At 40.9% G+C, this 27,868-nt stretch overlaps 1 protein-coding gene across 4 annotated transcripts in view; it reads right to left on the bottom strand.

Moving 5' to 3' along the window:
- The window catches only part of HS3ST5 (heparan sulfate-glucosamine 3-sulfotransferase 5), a 180,821-nt gene that overhangs the window by 5,091 nt on the left and 147,862 nt on the right, over positions 1-27,868 (bottom strand). For 3 of the 4 annotated variants that reach the window (XM_052645822.1, XM_052645823.1, XM_052645821.1), the window contains one exon: positions 144-282. In XM_052645822.1, the coding sequence (XP_052501782.1) occupies positions 144-250 (107 nt within the window). In that variant the 5' untranslated portion in view covers positions 251-282. Of the gene's footprint in view, positions 1-143; positions 283-27,868 lie in introns of those variants that run through there. The other variant, XR_008199917.1, reaches the window with a different exon arrangement.

The following is a 27,868-nucleotide window of genomic DNA, read 5'->3' as shown; positions in this document are numbered from 1 at the left end:
CAAAATCAATGCTGCAGAAAAATGTTTCTTGGCAATGCTGAGAGAGGAAAACAAATGGATAGATTTAAAATTATGTCCTAAGGAAGTTTAAATCAAGAGACATGGAAAGTCACATGGGCATGAGTATGTGTTTAATCACCTACCTATCCAAGCTCCCAACTCTGGCGACTAGATACAGGAGACTTCCAACGGCAAGGCTTCCCAGCACCAGGAGCTTCTGTCTCAGCCACGCCTGCTGTTTGAATAGCATGGCCCTCCATCAACCTTCAGGACTCCTGTAGCCTGAGAGATGGGGATAGAAGGGGACGCATCAGAAGTCATCTCTTACTGGGTCTGTTGACTGTCACAAAGCCATTCAGGGGTGGGAATACAGGGATTAAGTGATGTCACACAAAGAACATCAATGCCGCATCAACCTTAACAATGTTCATGGCACAACAGGTATTTGGCAAAACTTACTTTCCTTCTCTTGGTACATGTTTTAAGATCAAAACTAAATTAGACACAAGATACTAACTAGAAGGGCTTGTTAGGCAATTGTCAAAGTAAATTAAAATGCAAAAGTCATTTTAAATATATATATATATATATATATATATATATATATATATATATGTATAGTTGTTGTTAATCATTCAAAAATACTGATAAAGTGAGCAACTGAGCAACCTGAGGTTGAGCAGCAGGGCAACCAGGAGACTGAAGGTTCTATTTTGGTATAGGGGGATGAATATAGAAATAGGGATCCTCTCTCAGTAAGTTATCATTTGGGGTATAACAATGCCATGCTTTACTGTTTTTTGCTTTGTTTTAGTTGTGAATGGAGGAAGGAGGAGAGATCAAGGCTCTGTCTTGGGACTTCCCTGGCAGTCCAGTCAGGACTCTGTGCTTTCAGGGCAAGGGGTGCGGGTTTGATCTCTGGTTGGGAAACTGGGACCCCACAGGTTGAGTGATACAGCCAAAATTAAAAAAAAAATTTTTTTTCTTAAGGCTATGTCTTTACTTACTGAGGTTATCAGTGGGAACTGTCAGGCCCTCAAATGTATGGGGACAGTGGCTCCAAGTAACTTGATGTTTCCCTTCATTGCCTCTGTCCAGACCTGGGTTGGAGTGGCAGATTCTAAAATCATGCTCAGACTAGAAGCCCCTGCTACGTGACCCCCTCATGGCGCTCAATGAATTTAAATATGGTCGGTCTTATAGGTCTTGCTCTAACACCAAGACAGGAGCTTACATGGAAGCTTTGTTTTCTTTGATCTGAAATAGGGCTAGCTGAGGAGAGTAAGGCTTTATCAGTGCTGTTATTAAATTTTGGGAAAATTCAAGCTCCCAATTCAGGCTTTCTTATTAAAAATAAATCCAATTCCCTTTTCAAGATAAGATTGTTCGCTTCTCAATGAAACTCAAAATAGCAACCCCAGAAGAGGGACTACAGCAATGTCATGGTGAAAAACTGTTTTGCTGCAATAGCCTCTCTGTATTTGCTAAGTGAAGATTTTCTCTGTGCAAAAAGATTATACCTGGATTGACTGCTTGATTTATTTATTCATCAAGAAATACTGAGCCCTGATAGCCTTTCCAGCTTTTCTACCAGGTTTATGGGGAATTCCAAAAAAGATCTTGAATGAGTCTTAGCCCTTGGAAAATTAGTAATGTGATTCAGGAATCATGAAACACTTATTCACAATAATGTATGAATAAATGTGGGGGAAAATGGAAGGAATGTTCAGGTATGTGCCTTTGAGGAAGTGCATGAGTTGGCGAGGAGGCTGTAGGCGGGCATCCCAAAAGGGAGAGGGAAAAGAAGCATTCATCCAACACACAGTCACAAATATTTATGGAAACAACTTATGTGCTACGTTTTGCCCTGGGCGCCCCGGAGGCAGTGCCAACATGGGAGGCGACAGTCTAGTGGAGAAGAGAGAAACAACACCAGTAAATGTAGGAGCTGCATGCACCTTCAGATTGTGATAACAGAAGGAAAGTCAAAGCACAGTGAGAAAGAACAATAGGGGGAAGCTACTTCAGTCCTTCCTGAAGAAGGGGCTTGGCTTAGACCTGAAGCATGAGGACAGAGGAGGGCAAGAAGGTGGGCTCAGTCAGAGGACCCAGAGCACACTGTGGAGGGAAAATGGGTGGCTAGTTTGAGAAGGGAAGGAAGGCTGGTGTGGCTCGACACAGGAACTGAGAGGGCAGGAGAAAGGGCTGAGAGCAAAAGGGAAGAGGAGGTGTTCAGAAGGGTCTTTGCAGGGTCTGGGTGAGCTCAGGGTTCTGGCTGTGCCTGGCCTGCCTTGTGTGTTGGTCAAATGGGGAAGAAAAGGGGACGAGTAGATGAGGTTTGATGAGACCTTCTATGTGACAAGAATATCGTCCAGGTGGTATTTCAGGAAATTGTCAGAAAAATCCTATGAGGCAGATACAGCTATTTCCATTTCATAAACAGGAGAAGGGAAGCACAGACAATTTTCTGTAACTTGCCTGTGATCACACAACTGACACGTAATGTGGAGGCAAAGGCAGTAACTTATGTTGCATAACTCAGGGCTTCACTGAAAGAATCAGTTTTCTCTCTCTGGGTTGATATCTGAAGCCTTCAGTTAAGTGATTACCTGCCTTCAGCACAGGACTCTGATTCCTGTCAAAATGCAAATACTGCGGTAATATGTGGAACTGGGTGGTGGAAAGAAACCTGTGCTCAAGTCTCCTGGTTAAGTTCTCCCCTGAGTGAAATTCTAGCAGCTGCTCAGATTCCCTGAACCTTTATTCCTTCTCTATAAAATGAGAATTTCAGGAAAAAACATCTATCTCTGTTTCATCAACTATGCTAAAGCTTTTGACTGTGTGGATTATGACAAACTGTGGAAAGCTCTTAGAAAGATGGGAATACCAGACCAGCTTACCTGTCTCCCGAGAAACCTGTATGTGGGTCAAGAAGCAACAGTTAGAACCCTGTATGGAACAACTGATTGGTTCAAGATCGAGAAAGCAGTATGACATGGCTGTCGGCTGTCACCCTGTTTGTTTAACCTATACACTGGACACATCATGAGAAACGCCAGGCTGGATGAGTTACACAAACTGGAATCAAGATAGGTGGGATACCACTCTAATGGCAGAAAGCAAAAAGGAGTTAAAGAGCCTCTTGATAAGGGTGAAGGAGGAGAGTGAAAGAGCTGTCTTGAGACTAAATACTAAAAAAACTAAGTCATGGCGTCCAGCCCTATTACTGCATGGCAAATAGAAAGGGAAAAGGTGGAAGTAGTGACAGATATTCTCTTCTTGGACTCCAAAAATCACTGCGGATGGTGATGGCAGCCATGAAGTCAGAAGGCAACTCCTTCTTGGCAGGAAAGCAATGAAAAAACCTAGACTGTGTCGGAAAGCAGAGACATTACTCTGCTGACAAATGTCCGTATAGTCAAGGCTATAGTCTTCCCAGTGGTCACGTATGGTTGTGAGAGCTGGACTGTAAAGAAGGCAGAGCACCAAAGAACTGATGCCTGCGAAATGTGGTGCTGGAGAAGACTCCTGAGGGTCCCCTGGACAGCAAGGAGATCAAACCAGTCAATCTTAAGGGAGATCAACCCTGAATGTTCACTGAAAGGACTGATGCTGAAGCTGAAGCTCCAGGATTTTGGTCCTCGGATGTGCACAGACGACTCATTGAAAAAGCACCTAATGCTGGGAAAGACTGAGGACAGGAGAAGAGGGTGTCAGAGGATGAGATGGCTGGATGGCATCACCGATGCAACGAACATGAACTCGGGCAAACTCCAAGAGATGGTGAGGGACAGGGAGGCCTGGCCTGCTGCAGTCCATGGGGTCGCAAAGAATCAGACATGACTGGGCAACTAAACAACAACAATGACAAAATGAGACCAGTCTCTAACGTCCCCACTCCTTAGGGCTATAATGAGAATGAAATAAGTTTTCCACAAGTGATATCACTATACAAAGGCCAGACTAACATAGAGGATTATGTGTCATTGTGCATGCGTGCATGCTCAGTCCCTTCAGTCCTGTCTGACTCCTTGTGACCCTATGGACTGTAGCCCACCAGGCTCCTCTGTCCATGGAATTACCCAGGATTGGGTCGCCATGCCCTCTTCCAGGGGATCTTTCGGACCCAGGGATCGAATCCGCGTCTCCTGTGGCGTCTGCATTACAGGAGGATTCCTTACTGCTGAGCCACTGGGGACGCCCGTGTGTTATTGTATCTTAGTGTAAATGAATTTACTATGTGCTTACAAACAGTATGACAGAGTGAAAGCTCTGAGGTGGTTGAAGAGGGATGGCTACAAACAGGAGAGGTGGGAAAAGCAGTGGTGAAATGTGCTTGCCCGTGGCCTCAACAAAGGTCACCAGCCTCACACAGAGGAGCAACTTGGAAGGAGGCTGGAGTCACTTGGCCTCCTCTGCTACCTAAGTGTAGTACCCATTGTTGTTGTTTAGTTGATAAGTTGTGTCTCACTCTTTTGCAACCCCATGGATTGTAGCCCACCAGGCTTCTCTGTCCATGGGATTTCCCAGGCAAGAATACTGAAGCGGGTTGCCATTTCCATCTCCACGGCATCTTCCTAACACAGGGTTCTTTACCACTAGTGCCACTTAGGTGAAATCTCTTTCTGTTTTGTGTGTGTGTACATGCTCAGTCATGTCCAACTCTTTGCAACTCCATGGACTGTAGCCCACCAGGCTCCTCTGTCCATGGGATTTTCCAAGCAAGAATACTGCAGTGGGTTGCCATTTCTTTCTCCATCTGTTTTATAATCACTCAGATTATGTGCTAAGAGCATCAGAGCAGCCTCAGAATAAACCATGTTCAAGAAAAACCAAAGATATTTGGTACATTTAACATTCAAATGCCTCTGTGGTTTTCTATGACATGAAGTTCTCAAGCCTGTGCCATGATGGAGTCTTAAAAGCTGGGAGCTGCAGGTCTTGGTCCAGGAGTATAATCAAAGAGAAGACATGCCGCCTGATCCTTACAGACAATGCCGTTAACCTGGGGAGAAGGTTAACTGCTTCTCCAATCCCCTAAGTCCCTTCCCTTCAGCTCTGTATGCCAGCTTAATGGATAGTTTAATAATCTTTCATCAGAGCACTCACACTGGTAATAGGCAATTTATATAAAATTAAAGTTTTAAAAAATTTATTGTCTCTTTTTATTAAAAAAAAGTTAAAGACCTACAGTGACATTTAAGCCCTCCTTTATCTCCAGTTTTCAATCTTCCAGTGTCTTTCATTTTGCATGCCAAGAACAGCACAATTATAGTTTCTCCAGACTACGAATGGTTTAATAGACATAGTATCTTAGCTAAACAAAGAAGAGTATCTAAATAACAGAGTATGTGGCCAGAAATGACAAATTGTAGAGACATCTGGCTGTTTCTCCAAAGCAGCACTAAGCAAAGAAGGAAATGATTCCCAAGCTCACACAAAGAAATACGGGAATTCAAAAAAAGTAATAATAAAGATACACTCAAGTGGTGTTCAAAGGCTCGTAGACATAGTTACTGCAAGCCCCTGGTACTAGTAAAAACGGTAACAAAAACAACAGCAGTAATGTTCATTAAAAATGACTGAACTTATATACCAGAATTATTCCAAGGAAATTATAACTGTCTTCTGAGTATTAGCTCATTTATTCAGGGCAACAGCCTTATGGGGTGGGCAGGAACCACATTTATTCTTTCTTTTTTTTTAAGATGTATTTTTTACTAATTTACTTGATTGGAGCATAATTGCTTCACAATGTTATGTTAGCTTCTGCTGTACAGCGAAGCTAATCCACTATGCGTGTGTGTATTCTGTCACTGAGTCATGTCCGACTCTTTGTAAACCCATCGACTGTAGCATGCCAGGCTCCTTTGTCCATGGGGTTCTCCAGGTAAGAATACTGGAGTAGATTGCCGTTTCCCTCTCCAGGGGATCTTCTGGAATCAGGGATTGAACCCCTGACTCCAGCATTGGCAGGTGGATTCTTTACCACTAAGTCACCAGGGATATGACTACATATATCCCTCCCTCTTGAACTCCCCCCAGTCCGCCTCTCTAGGTCGTCGCAGAGCGCCGAGCTGAGCTCCCTGTTACACAGCAACTCCCCACTAGCTGTCTGTTTCACACATGGCAGTGTAGAGACGTCAGTGTTACTCTTAATTTGTCCCACCAACTCATTCTCCTGCTGTATCCTAAAGTCTGAGGAACCACATTTATTGAGCCCTAGTCTCTGTGTTTCTTTCACATTTATTATCTCCTGTAATACAACAGGCCTGTGAAGTATTATTCATTCTATTTTTTTTCTGATGGAAACTAAAGAGCAGAAAGATGAACAAATTATTTACCCAAGGGCATATATGGCTGGTAAATACAGGAGGATTTAAATGAAAAATTCTCTGATCTCAAAGAACATCACCCCTTGATTGCAGTGTCACTCCCTCAGGTTTGGGTGCTCACCTGAGAGGCTCCTTTCTTGTTGTTTTTTTTTTTAATTAAAAATTTCTTCCCGTTTTATTGAGATATAATTGATGTAGGAATGATGCTAAAGCTGAAACTCCAGTACTTTGGCCACCTCATGCGAAGAGTTGACTCACTGGAAAAGACTCTGATGCTGGGAGGGACTGGGGGCAGGAGGAGAAGGGGTCGACAGAGGATGAGATGGCTGGATGGCATCACGGACTCGATGGACGTGAGTCTGAGTGAACTCCGGGAGTTGGTGATGGACAGGAAGGCCTGGCGTGCTGCGATTCATGGGGTCGCCAAGAGTCGGACACGACTGAGCGACTGAACTGAACTGAACAGATGTAGGGCATAGCATAAGTTTAAGGTGTCTAACATAATGATTTGCCTGACATCCATCATGAAATGATAATCACACTATATTTAGTGACCACCCATCATGTCACAGATACAAAATAAAAGAAAAAGAAAAAAATATTTTTTCCTTGTGAAGTCAGCAACTTTCAGATATAATATACAACAGTATTAATTACATTTATCATGTTGTTCATTATACCCCTAGTACTTATTTATGTTATCACTGGAAGTTTGTACCTTTTGACCATCTTCATTCATTTCCTGCCCCTTACACCCAACCCCTGCCTCTGGTACCACAAATCTGATCTCTCTTTCTGTGAGTTTGTGTGTATACTTATTTTTTGAAGTATAATTGACCTACAACACTATGTTGTTCCTAACGCACAACACAGTGATTTGATATTTCTGTACATTTAGAAATGATCACCACTGGGAGACTCTTAATAAATGCTTGTTTACTGACTGATGAGAACAGATAAAACCACTTATAACTCACCCCAAATTTCCTTCCATTGTATCTTGATGTAGAAGACAAGGAGGTGAAAACCAAAAGAGGAAAATTTATGAAGGGGTAAATAAAAAAGGGCTATTTACGTGGCTTTAATCTAATAAAAGGAAGAAAAATATTAATAAATAATGATAATAATGAAGGTAATATTTTTATAGTTTACAAAGTATTTTTCATATGCAGTAAACTGTTTATGATTAAAACCAACCAGAATCATGGGAACGCCATTTATTTTCCCAATAATTCAAAAACTGACTCTGCTTTTGGAAGATTTTATAGTAGATGATCAAAAGAGCTGGCTCTGTCACTCAGTTCAGATTCTCACGTTTTGTTCTCTGTACGATCTTGGTTAGATATGTCTATTGTCCCCTCATTATCACCCTGTCTCGTCTTTCCTCCCCCCAGCTCTTGGCCCACATCTTTCCTTTCCCCTGCTCTTCTCCCCACAGCTTTACTCAGTGACTGGGTCCTCATCTGCTGACGGGATTGCCCTGCCCAGAAACCTTGAAATCCATCCTCCTTGGCTCTACCCCGCCAGTAACATTCTATCTCCAAAGCACTATTAGGATCTACCTACTTCTCCACACTGTCATCCGTGACTGCCTTGGTACAGGCCACACTCTCTCTCAGATTTTATAGGCTCCTAACTGGTCTCCCCACTATCAGTTTTGTTTTTGCCTCAATTTATTCTCCATATTGAAGACAGAGCAGTCTTTCCAAACAGAAATTTGATCATATTGCCTTTAGGCTTAATACTCTAATGGGTCCCTATTATCCACAGGGTTTTAAAGGCCTTTTAACTTTTTCTACCACAGTTCCTCACCAACACGACCTCTCCCCAGTATGGGCACGTGCAAACTTCAGCATACAGAACAGCTTGCAGTTCCTTTGAATAGATCACGGTCAGCTTTGCATCAGGGCCTTTCCACAGCAGGTTTCCCGAGCCTGAAAACAGTAGCTGCGCCTCACCTATCAGTGCCTTCTCTACTGGGTCTGGGGCACCAAGATAGTATCCCAGTAGGATAGTAAAGCCTGCCCCAGAGAACTTCCGTGAGGGGCAAAGGAGTTTGAGAGTAATTAGAACACTGGCACCGCATAATGCTCAATAAACATTCGCCACATATACTGATGCTGCCTCTCGCCAGGTCTTGGATTAATTCCTATCTTTTAGATCTTAGGCTCCTTGGGAAGGTTGGCTTACAGGTTCCTTCTCTGTGTCACAACAGCATCCTTTATTTAATTCATTGAAACCAAACTTTAATTGCTTGTGTATTGTGTGTCCCTCTAACCAGAATGTAACTTCCATGAGATGAATGACTGCGCCTTGTTCATTATTGTACCACCAGCACTTTAAGGGCCATAGATACTCTGTAAATAATTACTGAACAACTGAATCAGCTAGATGGAATGAACTTTGACTATCTTAAACAGCTATGGTATCTAGATACCACATCTCCTTAAGTAGGTAACAGTAGTTGATCTTTGTATAGTACTTTGCAGGTTTATATATGCTAGATGCCTATAATAACCTAATTTCCTGCAACTTTTTATTTTGAAAAAGAGTTTTGAGTGCTTACATATCCTTCATCTAGATTTACCAGTTGTTAAATTTTGACACATTTGCTTTATTTTTCTTTATAGAAACATGTATTATTTTTATCAAATCAGTTGAGAGTAAGTGGCACATTATCAACATTTCAGGATGCTAGAAGATCCCCACCTGAATTCACACAAAGTCCTGTGATATAAGTGGGGCAGTGGGTATTCTTGGGCCTAGGGAAGTGAAATGAACTGCTCAAATCCTCAAACTATTAAGCCTGGAGTTGCTAACTGCTAGTTTCGAGCTTTTTATACTCTACAACTCTGCCTCCGTATTCAGTTCATTTAATGTTGAAAATGTTACAATAGAGTTTATTAGTAGAGATAGATATATCATTTATCTTTTCTTAAACATTCAACTTGTACATTCTGATGACTTAGATATAAAAAAAAAAATTGGAAAAGTGGCAAATGAGAAAAATTTATAAGGAGATTTCTCGTCCTGTCTCCTATTTTACTTTTCTTTTCTCAATTCTTTTAAATAAATAAAAATGGAGAAAGTTATTTTTATACAATGTGAATAGTGGCAGCATCTGATGATGCCCACCCATTGGAGGGCTGGAGCTGGCTCACACTTTGTAAGCCAGTTGTTAAAGCCTTGATTAAGAACAACATCACAGAAATTCACAGTTAAAGAAATTAAGAAACAAAGGCAACAAATATAGAAAACATTATTTCCTAATTATTGTACTATTTTTACTATTATCTGTGCTCTTGAAATTAAGTTTATTATACAGTGGAGATACCACTGTGCAATAGTATCTCTGTGCAATTAGGTCTCTTCCTAATTCCACACTTATTGAATTCACGTGGATAGTTTAAAATTGGCCATGGAGGGAGGATTTACACAACTGACACTGACAAATGCTACAGACCGTCCCCTCTCCCCGAGAGCAGGTTGCACACTGCTAATTATGCCCATTCACTTTCTCTTTTATGTAGTCATTAATCACATGTTTTCTGAGTACCCATGAGTGTGTTGTGTGCTGCCAAGTGCTGTCAGGGAAAAGGAGACTGTACCTATCCATCTACTCCCCTTCCCTTTTTAGCCTCCTCCTCTATTCTCCTCCCTTTCTAAAGAGGTCTATATTCATTTGGAGGCCCCAGTAATCCCTTTTTTTTTTCTATTTTCACTTTTCTAGGTCTTCTCTCCTCAGCTTTCTGTGCCTCCTTCCAGTTTCCCTCTGCATCCTGCTGCTATGTTCTTTAAATAACATAGCTTAAGAAGAAAGAAAGCAGTGCTGGTTTTTGTATCATTGATAACAAAAGTACAGCTATGTCTTCAAAAAACCCTTCAAGTATTTAATAAATCTGTAAAATAATTTATAATTAGTTTGCATGCAAGATGATTCTAAAAGCCTTCATTCTTGGGCAGGCTAACATTTTCTTAAATAATGGTATTATTAACATGCTTATTTTCTTGGGCTCTAAAATCACTGCACATGGTGACTGCAGCCATGAAATTAAAAGATGCTTGCTTCTTGGAAGAAAAGCTATGACCAACCTAAACAGCATATTAAAAAGCAGATACATTACTTTGCCAACAAAAGTCCATCTAGTCAAAGCAATGGTTTTTCCATGTATGGATGCGAGAGTTGGACCATAAAGAAAGCTGAATGCCAAAGAATTGATGCTTTTGAACTGTGGTGTTGGAGAAGACTCTTGAGAGTCCCTTGAACTGCAAGGAGATCCAATCAGTCAATCCTGAAGGAAATCCGTCCTGAATATTCACTGGAAGGACTGATACTGAAGCTGAAACTCCAATACTCTGGCCACCTTATGTGAAGAACTGACTCATTTGAAAAGACCCTGATGCTGGGAAAGATTGAAGGTGGGAAAAGAAGGGGATGACAGAAGATGGGATGGTTGGATGGCATCACCAACTCAATGGACATGAGTTTGAGTAAACTCCGGGAGTTGGTGATGGACAGGGAGGCCTGGCATGCTGCAGTCCATGGGGTTGCAAAGAGTCGGACATGACTGAGTAACTGAACAGAATTGAACATGCTTCAAAGCATTGCTCTTTTTATTACCTGAGACTCCTCTTTCTTCTGAATTGCAATTCTTTCTTTCAGGACCAGAAGGGCTCCACCAAATTCTGACCTCAAGATAACTGCCTACATTACCATTCATCAACAAATGTTTGCTCAGTGCCTGCCACATGCCAGGGACTGAAGATGCCAAGAATGATGTGGAGGACCCGTATCCTGCGTTATTACTCTCATCATCTTCTTGCATTCAAAGTCAACTCTTGTACAAGCGCAAGGAAACTGTATCTTTCCTTACACACAGAGCTCTGATCCTCTTGAACTGGCAGTGAAGGAAGACTCCTCACAGGGAGAAGGTCTACTGGACCTTAGAGTCTCATCACTTAGGAGTGGGCCTTAAGACCCACTCTCCTTGGATGGTCCTTGCCTTCTACCCAAGTAGCCACAGTCAGACTACTCTCTAAAATACATCAGTCTTCTCTTAACAAGACTTCTCTTCAAGATGTCCTTCAAGTGAAGACTTTGCTGGGGATGTTTAGACCAGAATTTGCCAAAGGAACAACTCACAGCTAGACTGGGCTAGCTCTTGGGCATGTGACCTGTGTATTTGCAGGGCTCTGTGTCCAGAAGGGCCCAATGCTTGAATTAATTTTCTGCTTTCACTGTCTTGAAATTATTTTTTTTGTCTTGAAATTCTTAATAATTTTTGAATAAGAAGTCTACTTTCATTTTGCAGTGGGTCCCACAGATTATGTGTATAGTCCTGCCACCAGACCTTCGGGCCTTCAGAGTATGGATTACTTGTGTGTAAGCTGCGAGTCTGCACAGTGGTGCCTCCTTTTGCCAGACACTTGGCTTTTAGAGAGACACTGTCTTAACACCATCACATAGGAATACAGTCCTTCACATCTTGTTACAGCATTGGGATTCCATTCCCCTTTATTTCTCCCTCTTACTTCTGTGGTCCTCCCTGAGGCCCATCTTTTTCTTGGGTACCCAACCCTGGGAATAGTGCCTGCCTTCAGAAACAAGATAGCTATATACAAAGCCTTACAATGACCCTAGGTTTAGTGTGTGACACACAAGAATAATGTGGTCACACACACACAAACACACACATACACCCTCCAGCAGAGGGAACCCATTACAACAGATTAGTAGGAGGAAATCCTCTGAAGTGAAAAGGGCAGTATTATCATCCTGATCATGCAGATGAAAAAATGCAGAGACCCAAGAACTACAGAATCCGCTCTTATTGGATGGCAGAAAAATGTCTCCTCCCCTCGCTGCTCCCTTTAAAGTAAAACAAAACAGGAAGCTCATCTGCTCATCTGCTCATCTGCTTTGTGATTTTGGGTTAGTCACTCACCCTCCCTGTTCTTCTGATTTTTCCTCCCAAGAAACAAAGGGCTTGGAAAGACGAGTTTAACAATCACTTCTGGGTCTAAACTCATAACACTAAGGGATTCCATCAGATTAGCACTGAATAAGTGATCTTATCATGAACACTAGGAAGTAAAGACAACTGTAGTGGTGGGGGGGTGGGTGTGTGGAACTAGTACCTGAGGTCAATATCAGTGTTTACATTTCATTTTAAATAGTCTTTAACTCTTTCAAGATGGCTGTATCACATTCTACTGCCTATTACTGTGAAAAGTGATTCTCATTCAAAGACATGAAATTTCTTTGAAAAGAAACTGACACTTAAGAAAGATTCTACTGATTAGCTTTCAATTTGCCAGGCTGTTGGGGAGCCCACAGGAATCACATTTTGAAAAAAAATTAACCAAGGGCAGCTGAGGAAAATTGTTGTAAAGAATTCTCTTTTTTTTTTTTCTATTAAAATGATCATGCAAGAGAGTGTAATGAGACAGAAACAAATGAAGACGGGCTCAGAACAAGGGCATGGGAAGTGGTGTCCTGCACGTGTCAAGTCGAATGTAGAGATGCCAGTGTAGGTTAAGAGGAAAAAGAACACCATTTGTTATATTAAGCAGAAAATGTATCAGCCAGGATACTCATAATTGCTCTATCAAATGGCTAAGGAAGCTATTTAACTCTGTTTCTTCAGTTAACCATGAGGGGTTAATATTAGAAATGAAAACGAAAAAAGTTGATAAATTATACAGAACTGTAGAGTTTATTACTGCTCCGTGCTAAGGGCTTATCCTCCTGGGATTTATTGCAGGAGCAGCTTTGAGCAAATTCCAAAATTTCAAACAAGTTCTCCATTTCTTCCCTCCATTCAGCTTCTGATACTGTGCATACATAATTTACCACAGCTACCATTATTGCTTTAGCTTGAGTAGTCCTCTTGCTCTCTGTCTGTAGGAGGATACTCATTTTGCATTTGTAATTACTAAACTTAAAAGGAGCCAGTTGATTCTGTTTCTGTTTCAGGGGTCTCATTTAGTAGACTGATGTTTTAAGGAAAGAGATAGGAACTGAATTTCATTTTGGCATGAAATACCAATTACTCTTAATCTCAGTATCTCATTGGTATATGTAACTAATGTTTATAGAAGAAGGGTGGTGTTTTTTCCTTCCTAAAGTTTCTTTTCACTTTATTAAATAGATGCTGGAGTTTAGTAAACTTGTCATGCTGGCAAGTTCAGAAGCAGAATCTCTCCTTCTCTAATCTTGTATTTATACAGAAAAGTGTGAGTTGGGGAGGTAATAATTATACAGTGATTAAGTGAAGATACATGGTTCAAGCAGATCTTTCCAGTAATTTAGGCTCAAGACGTTAAAGAGGTCAAGTTAACTGAATAAGCCCTTCCCTCTGCCTTGTATATCAGTTTGATAGTAATCAGTCAATTTGGTAGTAATCAATTCTACTTGTCACACTCAGTAACAGTTGAGTGTATTTATTGCAAAATCAAGTATAGTATTAACTAAGACAAAAAGTCAACTCTTAAATCCAATTTCTTACCTCACAAATTTTGTTTTAATTTTGGTAAGGATCAAGATATGATATACATAAAAAACACCCCAATGCCACAGAAGTGAAGAATTAAACCTTTAGCAGACTGATGACACAGAAATGTAAGCTGAACTCAGAAAATTCAACATGTTTAACATAAAATTTTAGTGAATTTATATAGGTACTACCTCCTAAAAACTTTAGAGATTTCCACTTAATCATGAAAACACAGTGTTCACAAAGTTACTATCTATTTGTGTAGCATTTTGCAGTTTTTAAAGCTCTAGTTTAAACATTATTTTATTGGATTTTTCACAGAAAAGATATGACATAACTATTTTATTCTCTATTCTCTAAATGAGGAAACAAGTGCCTGGCTGTTTAGCACTAGGTCCACTTAGCTAATGCCTGGCTGAGTTCAAAATAGAATCTAGCTGTTTTGACTTAAGTATTTGTGGGGAAATTCATCCTCTTTCTATGAAGACTTGGTATTCATTTTAGAACCAGGCCTAGATGCTCACTCATTAGTACAAATCTAATCCTTGGGTGCTATAGATTTTGAGAGTTCCACAGTGATTTTTGTCAAAGTATAGAGCTTGGAAGAAAAAAGAGGTCTAAAGTAATCTGGAATTAATAAGTGTTGATATCCTTTCTCTCTCTCTCTCTGGTTGAGTCATCCATTCTTCCCAGGAAAATATCCTGATAGGATGAGAAGGATGACAACACATTTATCAAGGATAGCAAAGTGAAAGTGAAGTCGCTCAGTCGCTCAGTGTGTCTGACTCTGTGACCCCATGGACTATAGCCTATCAGGCTCCTCCATCCACGGGATTTTCCAGGCAAGAGTGCTGGAGTGGATTGCCATTTCCTTCTTCAGGGGATCTTCCCGACCCAGGAATCGCATTGCAGGCAGACACTTTACCGTCTGAGCCACCAGGGAAGCCAGGATAGGAAAAGAGGAAATAAACCAATTAATTGAATAATTCTTGAGAATAACAATCATTATGCCAATTACGAACTTAGGACATTAACTTTAATCACCTCCTCCCAGTCATATGTACACTTTGAGTCAGGATATTCATTCTAATGGGATTCCCTGGCCCCTCCTAAGTTAGATTTTACTTTTGTTATTACTGCTTTATCAAACATTGCTTGTTTAGATTTATCTGTATTTATCAATATCATCAGAATTTCCATTAAATGAGACTGTTGAGGTTTTTTTCGTTTGTTTTACTCATAGTTGTCTTATTTCTTTGCTTGTTCTGTGTTTCTTCACTCTGGATTGTTCATTTTCTAAGGAACTTTAACCCGGAAAATCTTTTTTTTTTTTTTTTTTAATAAAGCAATTTTACAAATATGTGCACTATACATTTAACTATTAGACATCCAAGTTTGCTTTCAGTTTTTCTCCATTATCAGGAATAATGCAATACATATCCTTGTATGCCTTTACTACAAACAGACACTATCTGATTCAAATACAAACTGAGCAGTAAGGCTATCATCTCATAAAAAACATGATTTTTTAAATTGTATTTTAGTTGCTTTACAGTGTTGTATCGTTTCTGCTATACAGCAAAGTGGCAGTTATACATGTACATGACATGTATACATATACATCTATCTACTCCCCTTTAGATTTCCTTCCCATTTAGCAGGAAGCTTGGGTTTAAGCTGAGTCTTTCAAAGGAGCTACAGATTTTCTTCTGCTAGATGCATGAAGGCATCATGATCCTCTGGGATGATGCTTGAGGTTTTTTGGCCCATGTGTGGCATGAATTAGAATGCCAAACTCAAGGTAGGACCAATTTGTGATTATGAGTCCTCAGGGGACTCTGTCCTTTTACTCTGTGCCAAAACTGATTTCCTTGTGGAAATTAGGGTCTATTCCTAATTCATTCTTACAATAATAGTATAGTCTTCTAGAGTACTATTTTCATGAGTGTCTCTTATTAGATTTCTTGCGCTGACCAGTTCCCATGCTTTTTCTCAAAGCTAAGCCCACATAACCATCAAAGTAAAAGCTAAAGTAGTCCAAGGTTTGGCAGACATTCTGAGAGCTATTTTCACTTGGAACTTACTTCCTCATCTTTCCTCATTTTATTTCATTTCTGGGCTCCACTGATTCCTTTCTTGCAAGTAGCTTCACAGATTAGTATATACTTACAGAGACAGACATATAGTTCAGTTACTTCACCATACATTTTAGTTACTTCAGTAGCGAGTTAATAGAAGGAACTTATTTGACCACATTACCAGAAATGAAAGTCTCTTCTATTCTTTTTCTCTTGCTGCTGCTGCTGCTGCTGCTAAGTCGCTTCAGTCATGTCCGACTCTGTGCGACCCCGTAGAGGGCAGCCCACCAGGCTCCCCCATCCCTGGGATTCTCCAGGCAAGAATACTAGAGTGGATTGCCATTTCCTTCTCCAATGCATGAAAATGAAAGTGAAGTCACTCAGTCGTATCCGACTCTTAGCGACCCCATGGACTGCAGCCTACCAGGCTCCTCCGTCCATGGGATTTTCCAGGCAAGAGTACTGGAGTGGGGTGCCATTGCCTTCTCTGTCTTTTTCTCTTCAGTTCAGTTCAGTTCAGTCGCTCAGTTGTGTCCGACTCTTTGCGACCCCATGAATCGCAGCACGCCAGGCCTCCCTGTCCATCACCAACTCCCAGAGTTCACTCAGATTCACGTCCAACGAGTCAGTGATGCCATCCAGCCATCTCATCCTCTGTTGTCCCCTTCTCCTCCTGCCCCCAATCCCTCCCAGCATCAAAGTCTTTTCCAATGAGTCAACTCTTTGCATGAGGTGGCCAAAGTACTGGAGTTTCAGCTTTAGCATCATTCCTTCCAAAGAAATCCCAGGGCTGATCTCCTTCAGAATGGACTGGTTGGATCTCCTTGCAGTCCAAGGGACTCACAAGAGTCTTCTCCAACACCACAGTTCAAAAGCATCAATTCTTCGGCACTCAGCCTTCTTCACAGTCCAACTCTCACATCCATACATGACCACAGGAAAAACCATAGCCTTGACTAGACAGACTTAGTCGGCAAAGTAATGTCTCTGCTTTTACCCTTAGACTCATATAAATTTCATTCCTATCTATCTAACTAGTCACTCAGCTAGGACAAAATCTGTCCTTTTATAGACAAAGAAATTTTGTTTCTTTGTTTCTTGTCAAGTGGCAAAAACTTCTTTCAACTTCCAAGGAAAAATGAAATAGTTCCATTTGAGATGTATTTTGGTATGGAAGAATTCTTCATTTCTCCCATGACCTTTGCACCTGTTGTTCCTCCTGCAATTATGTTCTGTGACAGAGCAAAATGATTTTTCAGATTGTAATTAAGGTTGCTAATCAGTTGACCTTAAGATAAAGAAACCACCCAGGCAGGCCTAATCTAATCAGAGGAACTCTTTAAAACCTGGGTATTTTCTCCAGCAGGTAGCAGAAAGGATAATTAGAGAGGTTCCAAGCAAAAGAAGGATTTGACATGCTGTCAAGAGCTTAAGCAAGAAGGCAATGACACCCCACTCCAGCACTATTGCCTGGAAAATCCCATGGACGGAGGAGCCTGGTGGGCTGCAGTCCATGGGGTCATGAAGAGTCGGACACCACTGAGTGACTTCACTTTCATTTTCATGCATTGGAGAAGGAAATGGCAACCCACTCCAGTGTTCTTGCCTGGAGAATCCCAGGGATGTTGGAGCCTGGTGGTCTGCCGTCTATGGGGTTGCACAGAGTTGGACATGATTGAAGCGACTTAGCAGCAGCAGCAGCAGCAAGCAGCGGCAAGAGCTTAAGGTGCAAGGACTTGGAGAGCAACTTCTGGGAACTGACCATGACCTCTGGCCAGAAACATGGGGACATTATTCCTACAACCACAAGGAATTGGATTCTGTCAACTACAGAATGTCCTTGAAAAAAGATTCTTCCCCAGAGTCTCTAGGTAAGAGCTCAGTCAAGCTGACAGCTTGATTTCAGTCTTGCGAGATTCTCCAGAGAGAATCCAGTTGAGGCCACCTGGACTTCTGACCTACAGAACTGTGAACTAATAAATGGGTGTTCAGTTCAGTTCAGTTCAGTCGCTCAGTCATGTCCAACTCTTTGCGACCCCATGAATCACAGCATGCCAGGCCTCCCTGTCCATCACCAACTCCTGGAGTTCACTCAGACTCATGTCCATCGAGTCAGTGATGCCATCCAGCCATCTCATCCTCTGTCGTCCCCTTCTCCTCCTGCCCCCAATCCCTACTAGCATCAAAGTCTTTTCCAATGAGTCAGCTCTTTGCATGAGGTGGCCAAAGTATTGGAGTTTCAGTTTCAGCATCAGTCCCTCCAATGAACACCCAGGACTGATCCCCTTCAGGGTGGACTGGTTGGATCTCCTTGCAGTCCAAGGGACTCTCAAGAGTCTTCTCCAACACCACAATTCAAAAGCATCAATTCTTCGGCATGCAGCTTTCTTCACAGTCCAACTCTCACATCCATACATGACCACTGGCAAAACCATAGCCTTGACTAGACAGACCTTTGTTGGCAAGTAATATCTCTGCTTTTGAATATGCTATCTAGGTTGGTCATAACTTTCCTACTAAGGAATAAGTGTCTTTTAATTTCATGGCTGCAATCACCATCTGCAGTGATTTTGGAGCCCCCCAAAATAAAATTAAAATGGGTGTTAGGTTGTGCTATTTGTAGTCATTTATCATGCAGCATTAGAAAACCAACACAGGTATATTTCCCCACCATCTGTAATTTAAGGAAAACAAAAAAGCAGTAGTGATTTCTCTCTATAGCTTGCTTCTCATAGAATACTGAGTGCCAAATTGGGAAGGCTTGCCTTCAAGAGACACATTGTACCTCTGACAATGTCAGCTCTTATTCTCAAACTTTGAACAGAGAGGATAATACAAGAGTTTGCTATTGGCAAGAAAAGGTCAATTTAGTGAAGTGTTGGATACTTTTCACTGAAAAGGTAGACCATTATATCTGACACTGAGTCAGTACTCCGAGTTATAATGTACAAGCTACTGCCTTCATATGGCTCTCTCAGAAGTCAACCCCTCTGTGTCTTGTTCTCAAGCTGAAGCCACATTCCCTAACACTCACCTCTGTAAGTACGCTTCTTTTCCTGGTCTCTGCAACAAAGTGGAACACTGTTTATTTAACTAGGTGTTGATCTTCCCTTACCCCAATTTCTCCTTATTCACCTTTCAACTTCCTTTCTTATGATATGTCCATATAAACTCTAAATTTGGCCAATATCTAGTTTCCAAAACATGCCAAATACCTTGCTAATTTCCTTCATGCCCATCCTTCTACTCATGATGTTCTTTCTCTATGTCCACTTGTAGAAACTGTGCTTATTCTTCAGTATTCAGCTCTGAGATAACTTCCTTCAACAACATTTTCTAGATTCTTCCAGGCAGAATTGTATACTTCCTCCTCTGTGTTTCCAAAGCATTCAAAATCAGGTTTTTCTCTCTGTTGTGTAAATGCCTGCTTTTCCAATAATGTTAAGTTACATTAACCACAACTGTTCACATTTTTACATTTATAACCACCCCCTCAAAGCCTGGAATAGTTCACTTGTAGATATCTGTGGAATTGAGATTTTAATCCGGTGAGATAAGCAAGATTATCAGGTGATAAAACAAATAGTTCTCCTTTTCCTTTACCTGTACCAACTGGCACATTGCTCATTACTTTCTCCTTCAAATTGGATTGTGCGGACTTGGGATTTCTCTAAACTTCTGCAGTACATGGCTTCCCTCGTGGCTCAGATGGTGAAGAATCTGACTACAATGTGAGAGACCTGGGTTCCATATCTGAGTCAGGAAGATCCCCTGGAGGAAGAAATGGCAACCCACCCCAGTATTCTTGCCTGGAGAATTCTATGGACAGAGGAGCCTGGTGGGCTACAGTCCACGGGGTCACAAAGAGTTGGACATGACTGAGTGACTAACACTTTCACACTTTCTATAATACATGAGTCACCCACTACAGTCCATCCCCAATTATATCAAAGCCCCAGTTATTTCTACAGCATCATCTCCCTGGCTTGTGACCATAATATCCTCACAATCTGCTACACATCTACATAACAAAACCTCATTCAGCTGTCTAAAAATTGCTTTTATTGAACCACTCTCTACCTCAAAACCAAGCAGTGTCTGTCCACAGCCTAGAGCTGCCCTGTCCAATATAGCAGTCAGTGGTCACTCGCCATTAGCACAGCATTGCTGAAAGTGTTAAATACCCACAGATTTGAAAGACAGTATGAAAAAGAGAATGTAAACTATTTAATTAAAATGCTTTATATTGGTTATATTGGTCATATGTTGAAAAGAAATGATATATTGCCTATACTGGGTAAAAGGAAATATATCACAAAAATTAATTCACTTGTTTCAACTTTATAATGAGGCTGCTTATATCTTAAAATTACGTATTATGGCTTGCATTATACTCTAAAGACAGTGTTCAGTTCAGTTCAGTTGCTCAGTCATGTCCGACTTTTTGCGACCCCATGAATCACAGCACGCCAGGCCTCCCTGTCCATCACCAACTCCCAGAGTTCACCCAAACTCATATCATGATGCCATCCAGCCATCTCATTCTCTGTCGTCCCCTTCTCCTCCTGCCCCCAATCCCTCCCAGCATCAGAGTCTTTTCCAATGAGTCAACTCTTCTCATGAGGTGGCCAAAGTCCTGGAGTTTCAGCTTTAGGATCAGTCCTTCCAATGAACACCCAGGACTGATCTTTAGGATGGACTGGTTGGATCTCCTTGCAGTCCAAGGGATTCTCAAGAGTCTTCTCCAACACCACAGTTCAAAAGCATCAATTCTTCGGTGCTCAGCCTTCTTCACAGTCCAACTCTCACATCCATACGTGACCACTGGAAAAACCATAGCCTTGACTAGATGGACCTTTGTTGGCAAAATAATATCTCTGCTTTTGAATATGGTCATAACTTTCCTTCTAAGGAGTAAGCATCTTTTAATTTCATGGCTGCAATCACTATCTGCAGTGATTTTAGGGCATAAATTCACAGCACCTGCATTTGGCATCGTGATTCACACTTGACTTCAATCTCCTTTAACAGCCTCAGCTCTCATGTCTCACACATGAAGTGTCCATGACGGTCAGCACTTTTTCTTAGTCTTTTAGTCTTTTGCTCTGCCCACACTATTTCTTATATGACCATCTCTCCTTCCATGTTGCTTCTCAAAATCCTGTCCCTTCTTCCAGTTCATGTTAGCTCCACAGCCTATAAGAAACATTCTCTGATCCCATTAACTGAAAGCATTTTTTTCTAAAGAAAGGATTCTGACATGTAATTATATGTGAATGTCTTTTGTTTCTTCTACTACAAGTACTTAAAGGATAGGGGCTGTTTGATATATCTGCACATATAAAAAAAAATCTGCATATGCCTCCACAAATAGAATGACTTTCTTCAAAGACTCTCAAAGTGTGCTGCATAAATGAATGGAGTAATGCTATTTAGGAAATTAGTTATGGGTAAAATGCATGTATACGTGTATATATATTATAGACATTCAAATATTTGTATATATATATTTCATATAGCTATTTTATAATTTAATGAATAGGTAAATATTAGCATGAAGATTTTCTGAGTCTTTGGATGAGAATAAAGAATGAAAATCTGCAGACAGAAAAATAGACATCAGAACTGGAAGAGACTGGAGACAGCGCCATGAGCATTTTCCCCTTCCTGTAGGTGCAGGAGTCCTGGAGGGGGAAGCTGAGTGATCCCTGCTAGATGGAAGCCCAGGATGAAGCATACTCCTGCACCTCTTGTGCTCAGTGCAGGACCTGCTGCTTACAGGGTCAATAAACATTGGCCCAGTGAATCTGGCCAGTGCAAAGCACACCTAGGGATCTCACACTAGACAACATATCTCATGATTTGCAGAGTAGTATGATTTTTACTCTGCCATGTAGAAAGAGGAAGGAAATTTGGGAAACAAGGGGGAGCTATGTTTAAAATATTCTTATTAGCTAACTGTTATTTATTCAATAGTTTTCCTGGCAATGGCATCTAGGCATACGTGGATATACAAGAGTAAATTACACTTATCCCTCGTGTTCAGGTAAACCCCCTCCCAGCTGGTTAGTGTTTCTTTATCTTGTGACCCTTTACCCGGGCAGAGGAGAGGATGAGCTTTCAGTAATTTTCAAAATAGCAGTGACGGACTTCATTGATTCCCCCTTCCTTCTTGTTCTGGTCTCTTTTGTACATATATCTTTTGCTTGATATTTTACAGAGCACTTCTCCCCCATACATTACATCATAAAATCCTCAAAGCAAAGTTATTAGGTATTATGATTTGAAACATTAACACTTAGAGAAGTGAACTAAAACTGGCCACACATCATATATCAGGAGTGTAGGAGCTGGATGTCTTCTATATTATTTCCAAATATTATGCTTGCTTCTATTATTTTCCATTATCATTTGTGAATAAGAGCACACATTCATTATACCCAAATAAGAGGTATTATTTGTGGCCAGTGAACAGAGGGAAGCCATCAATTTCATGATTTTTGCCTCACCAGCTAATGTTTTAGTTTTCAGAATATTCTCTTCAAAACACAATTTTGGGGATATAGTATATGTGGAAAGAAAATAGCTTTTCTTTTTAAATAGTTTTATCCAATATAACAACAACTAGACCATTATTAAAATGGCTCCCCAAAACTTGATATTGGGGCTGCTCTTGCTTCATTTCTGAAACTCCAGGGATGAGGAGAGAGCAATTGACATTTTCCTGGGAATTCTGTGCAGCTGAAATCCTACCCACTCCTGATAAAGATTAGGAGACTTAGAAAAGCTTGAAGATTTCTAAATATGCGGTTTAGGCTTTAATGATTTTTTAAGAAGTTGAAAAGAATGAAGGCTGTGATTTAAAATAGAAAAGATAAGTAGAACAAAATTAATAAATCTTAACTGAGGTTGTTTACACAGGAGATCTATGCATCTCATGCATTTTCCATCTGTGTAAGGCAATTTGCTTGTTATTTAGATGTGATTGACACAATTTGACAATCTGGCTTATTAGTATACTTTGTGACTAATTGTGTGTAAAACACCAACAATATTTTCCCCACCTCTATTTTAGCAAGGGGACTTATTTTGAAACAACAGGTGAATATCTCCAAAGTTCTCTCCCTCCCCTCTTTTCTTTTCTGCTCTTATCTTGAACCTACTAATGAAAACACAATTTAGAACATAACACATTTTGGGAAAGCCTGTTGGTCACACATATTATTGTGGGTTTGCTATGTTTCACCCTTCTAGCTTGAGGAAACTTGAGGAAATGTCTACCATCCCCTTATGTGGCTGCCTTGCTCCTCCCATCATCCCTGTTTCCTTTTTGGGTGTAATGGGTAGACTGAAAAACCTGCCAATGAAATGAAGCAGTGTCAAAATATGTAGACTTGCGTTATCAAATCCTTGTGTTAAAAATTAGTGTTTCTTAGTAGAAAGAACCTAATAAATGAACAAGAAGAGAATCATAATGAAGTCATCTAGCTAATAAACCTGGATGGCACCAACAGTGCTGCAGCTGAAACTCACAACAAAACTGCCTTCGTGGAATTTTGTTGAATCATAGTCTCCTGTTTCTTCAATATCCACATGTCTAGCTATTTCAAGAATGTTTATATCAACAAACTTTCATTGTAAATGCTAATACTGAGTTATTTAGGAGAAATAAGTGACAAACACTCTTCTCTGTATGTGGGAAAAGTATTGCTTTCATTTTAGGGACCTAATTATAACACTGCTTTCTATCTTAGTCTTTATTTAGTTTTCAGTTCTTTTGAGATTAGGTAGTTTTTAACAATGAAACAACCAGTGCTCCAGTGTCTAATTAAGACTTTCTAGTAGGATTAATAAATCATGTCCTATTACTGTTCCGGAACTCGAGATGTTAATCTTCCCCTTGGTCTTCAAATCTTGAGATAAGTTTGTGGATCAAGATTGAAGGGTGTTGAGCAAACAGTTTAGTTAAAGCCATTGACTCTTCAGATGATCAAACTGTTGATTCAAGTGGATTTCTTTATATACATGCTTAGATGTGTCTTTTCAAATGTACGAAGCAATGGTCTGGAATGACCATCAGAGGAAACCACCATCTTGGCCTTCCCTGACAAAGAAAGTAGAAAATATCTTTGCTTTCTGCCTGAATTACCTCTGTTTCTATGACAGATTTTTTTCCCCTTTTTTCATGCTGGGGAAGAAGCAATGAGACCAGAGCCACCAGAGATAACTTTTATCAGTTTTCTGGTAAAGACTTGCAGGAGGTTGTGCCATGCACATTTGCTGGCAATATTCTCTGAGAGAAGCAGACTCAGTTTCACAAAGACATGGCAGATGGTAAAACCGTTCAGTTCCAAATTCTTGCTCAGTTAAAAACACCCTAAGATTTTCTCCTTGGAAATTTTAAAAATGACATGATTCAATACCCTACTCCCCAAAAGATTAGTCATGAAGAAATTAAAAGCCAGAGTCATCTCTTAAATCCACAATTACAACTTTATAAAATTAAAGAGATGGCCAGATAATCTCTCAGGTCCTTCCATTTTTGAGATTCACACACTCTTACTTGAGTGATATCATCCATGCCTTGCTCCAGGAAGCCAAGCTGTTGTTCTTTTTTGTTTTTGCATCCCTATGCATCACACCTAGTAGGGTGCTCAAGAAATATTTGCTGAAGAAATGAATGAAATGGGGCCTTGAAATGCACTGTAATAGAGCTTTCCTGGTGGCTCAGATGGTAAAGAATCTGCCTGCAATGCAGGAGACCCAGGTTCAATCCCTGGGTTGGGAAGATCCCCTGGAGAAGGGAATGGCAACCCACTCCAGTATTTTGCCTGGAGAATTCCATGGACAGAGGAGCCTGGCAGGCTATAGCCCATGGGGTTGCAAAGAGTCAGACACGACCGAGAGACTAACACTTTCACTTTCATGCATCACACCTAGTGGGCACTCAAGAAACTTTGCTGAAGATATGAATGAAGTAGGGCCTTGAAATGTACTGTAATAGCAAGTGCCAGCTGAGTTTATGAGGGGATCAGCAATGGGAAGACTTTCCCCAAGGAATTCATGATATCATTGGGGCAATTAGTTTATATAACCTAAAACTTGATGAGGGTGAAAGAGGAGGGTGAAAAAGCTGGCTTAAAACTCAACATTCAAAAAACTAAGATCGTGGCATCCAGTCCCATAACTTCATGGCAAATAGATGGGGAAAAAGTGGAAACAGTGTCAGACTTTATTTTCTCAGGCTCCAAAATCACTGCAGATGGTGACTGCAGCCATGACATCAAAAGACACTTGCTCCTTGGAAGAAAAGCTATGACAAACCTAGACAGTGTATTAAAAAGCAGAGATATCACTTTGACGACAAAAAAGTGTATAGTCAAAGCTACAGTTTTTCCAGTAGTCATATATGGATGTGAGTCGGACCATAAAGAAACCTGAGTGCCGAAGAATTGATGTTTTGAATTGTGGTGCTGGAGAAGACTCTTGAGAGTCCCTTGGACAGCAAGGAGATCAAACCAGTCAATCTTAAAGGAAATCAACCCTGAATATTCATTGGAAGGACTGATGCTGAAAATGAAGCTCTAATAATCTGGCCACCTGATGTGAAGAGCTGACTCATTGGAAAAGACCCTGATGCTGGGAAAGACTGAGTGTAGGAGGAGAAGGGGATGACAGAGGATGAGATGGTTGCATGGCATCACCAACTCTATGAACATTTGTTTGAGCAAACTCCGGGAGATAGCGAAGGACAGAGAAGCCTGATGTGCTGCAGTCTATGGGGTCACAAAGAGTCAGACATGACTTACTGACCGAACAACAACAGAATGAAGCAGTGCAGACCCACAGAATTTTCTGTGACATAACAGAGACTGAGGCAGACTCTACAGGGCACAAGAGCTTAGAGAAGGTCACGCAGTTCTCAGGGATGACTGGATAGCCATTTTAGTTTTGGCAGATGGAAAAATAAAAATCATCATAAAAGTCAATAAATATGTGTATACTTGTTAGATGTCAGGCATTTCATATGTATGTAACCATATTTAATCCTTATGACACCACGAGGTTGATACCAATATCCACATTTTATAGATCAGGCTGGGGGAATGTCAACAACTGGTCCACAGTCACACAGCCAACAAATGGTGGAAGAGGAATTTGAACCCAAGACTGACTGGCTTTAAAGACCACGATCCTCCACAATCTTCCACATGTATCTAGTTCCCTGGATAAAAAGTTCATTGCGTCATGGGAGAACCAAGGTCTCAGGCAGAGTGCCGTCTTTCTTCTCAAGCTCTTCTCTCATCACGCAGGTGAGTGTGCACTTGCTGGTCCTTTTTGATTACCCACCCATCCCTGTAATGCCCGAGCAGATCCTCACACATGATCCCTCTTGCCCTCTTGGATTTTGTTTTCTTGGATGCTTTCTGTCTGTCCTTCTCTGCTTATCTCATCCCCTGATATTTACATTTGTTGAGGCTAAGCAACCTAACCTGGCTCTACGGATTGGTTTTAAGTTCTGGGATGTGATAACATTAGTGCTCATTACACCCACCTTCTTCCAGCCTTCTGGCTCTGCCTTCTCTTCTGTCTTCTGAGTCTTGTTATAGGTTTGTTTATCTTTCTCCTCTTCTGTCATATATAATCTGGCTTTCTTCTCATTCTTTACCTGGGTTTTCCATCCTTCAGTGTCTATTCATTGTGACTTAGGGCATTCATGATGATGACAAGGGGCATGGATAATCCAAGTACCATATGAGCAGAGGTAAGGAAACAGACACAGAGCTTGCCTTGTGTAGGAACCACGTGTAGGAGGGAATTAGTGGAGAAGGAAAATATGGTTTGCACTAAAGAATGGAAGTGAGATTGAATGGAATATATATGAGCTGACAGATCTTCTAAAAAGCCGGGTGTGGGTGTGTATAGATGGTAGAGTAGGAAATAGGGCAGCAGCGCAAAACGCTGAACAAGTTAACTGTTTGTTAAAAGCTGTTTATGTAGAAAAACATTTGACCTTGAATAGGACCAACAGAGTGAGGGGGAAATACTAGAGCTGAGGACACCAGGCAGGCACTGATGCTGACTTATCCAGACATGTGGTACTGACAGCTTGCCCTGGAGTATAGGTTGTGTGAATGGAGAAAAGGGTGAATAGAGCAGGTATTTTGAAGAAAAGGTCATTAGGACTTGGAAAAAGGCTGGATATAATACATGATGTTTTAGGATTGTCTCTAGTTTTCAAAATTCTCATTTTTTGTGGGGGGGGGCGGCGGCGGTGGTCAACAAGAGATGCTCAAGGGAAGGATTTAAAGTCAGTTCTAATATTTCACTAAATATTTATGTCAAATGAAACCTCACAGCGGACAGGACAGCAACTAGCGACAATCCAATGTTTTTATTGCATTGTCATTTAGTATGAAGTGTTCTTAGATTTTGCTCTTTTACAATTGGAATGATGAAAAGATTTCTCAGAGACATTTAAGACTGCGAAGAAGAAACTTTTATAAAAATATTTATAATGTAACCTTTCTTGAATGGCTACTGAAGATCCCAAAGAACTGATATTTCCCAGATAAATATTCTAACAGTCCTAAGTTAGTGTGATAATGGTCCAAGTTACAATATAATGGAATTTCTTTGAATTGACCGTTGAAAGTAAAGATAACCAGAAATTTCACATTTTAAAACCTTATTAGAAGGCTCATGATTGGAGAAGGCAATGGCAACCCACTCCAGTGTTCTTGCCTGGAGAATCCCAGGGACGGGGGAGCCTGGTGGGCTGCCATCTGTGGGGTCGCACAGGGTCGGACACGACTGAAGCAACTTAGCAGCAGCAGCAGCAGCAGCAGCATGATCCCTGGCCCCTGATGTTCATGCCTTTAGATAATTACCTCCCCTTGAACATGGGTAAGACCTATGACTTGCATCTAACCCTTAGAATATGTCAGAGATGATGGGG

The sequence above is a fragment of the Budorcas taxicolor genome, chromosome 9 (genome assembly GCF_023091745.1).
Source record: "Budorcas taxicolor isolate Tak-1 chromosome 9, Takin1.1, whole genome shotgun sequence".
Classification (NCBI taxonomy): Eukaryota; Metazoa; Chordata; class Mammalia; order Artiodactyla; family Bovidae; genus Budorcas; species Budorcas taxicolor.
This window is presented reverse-complemented; position numbering and strand designations above follow the sequence as displayed.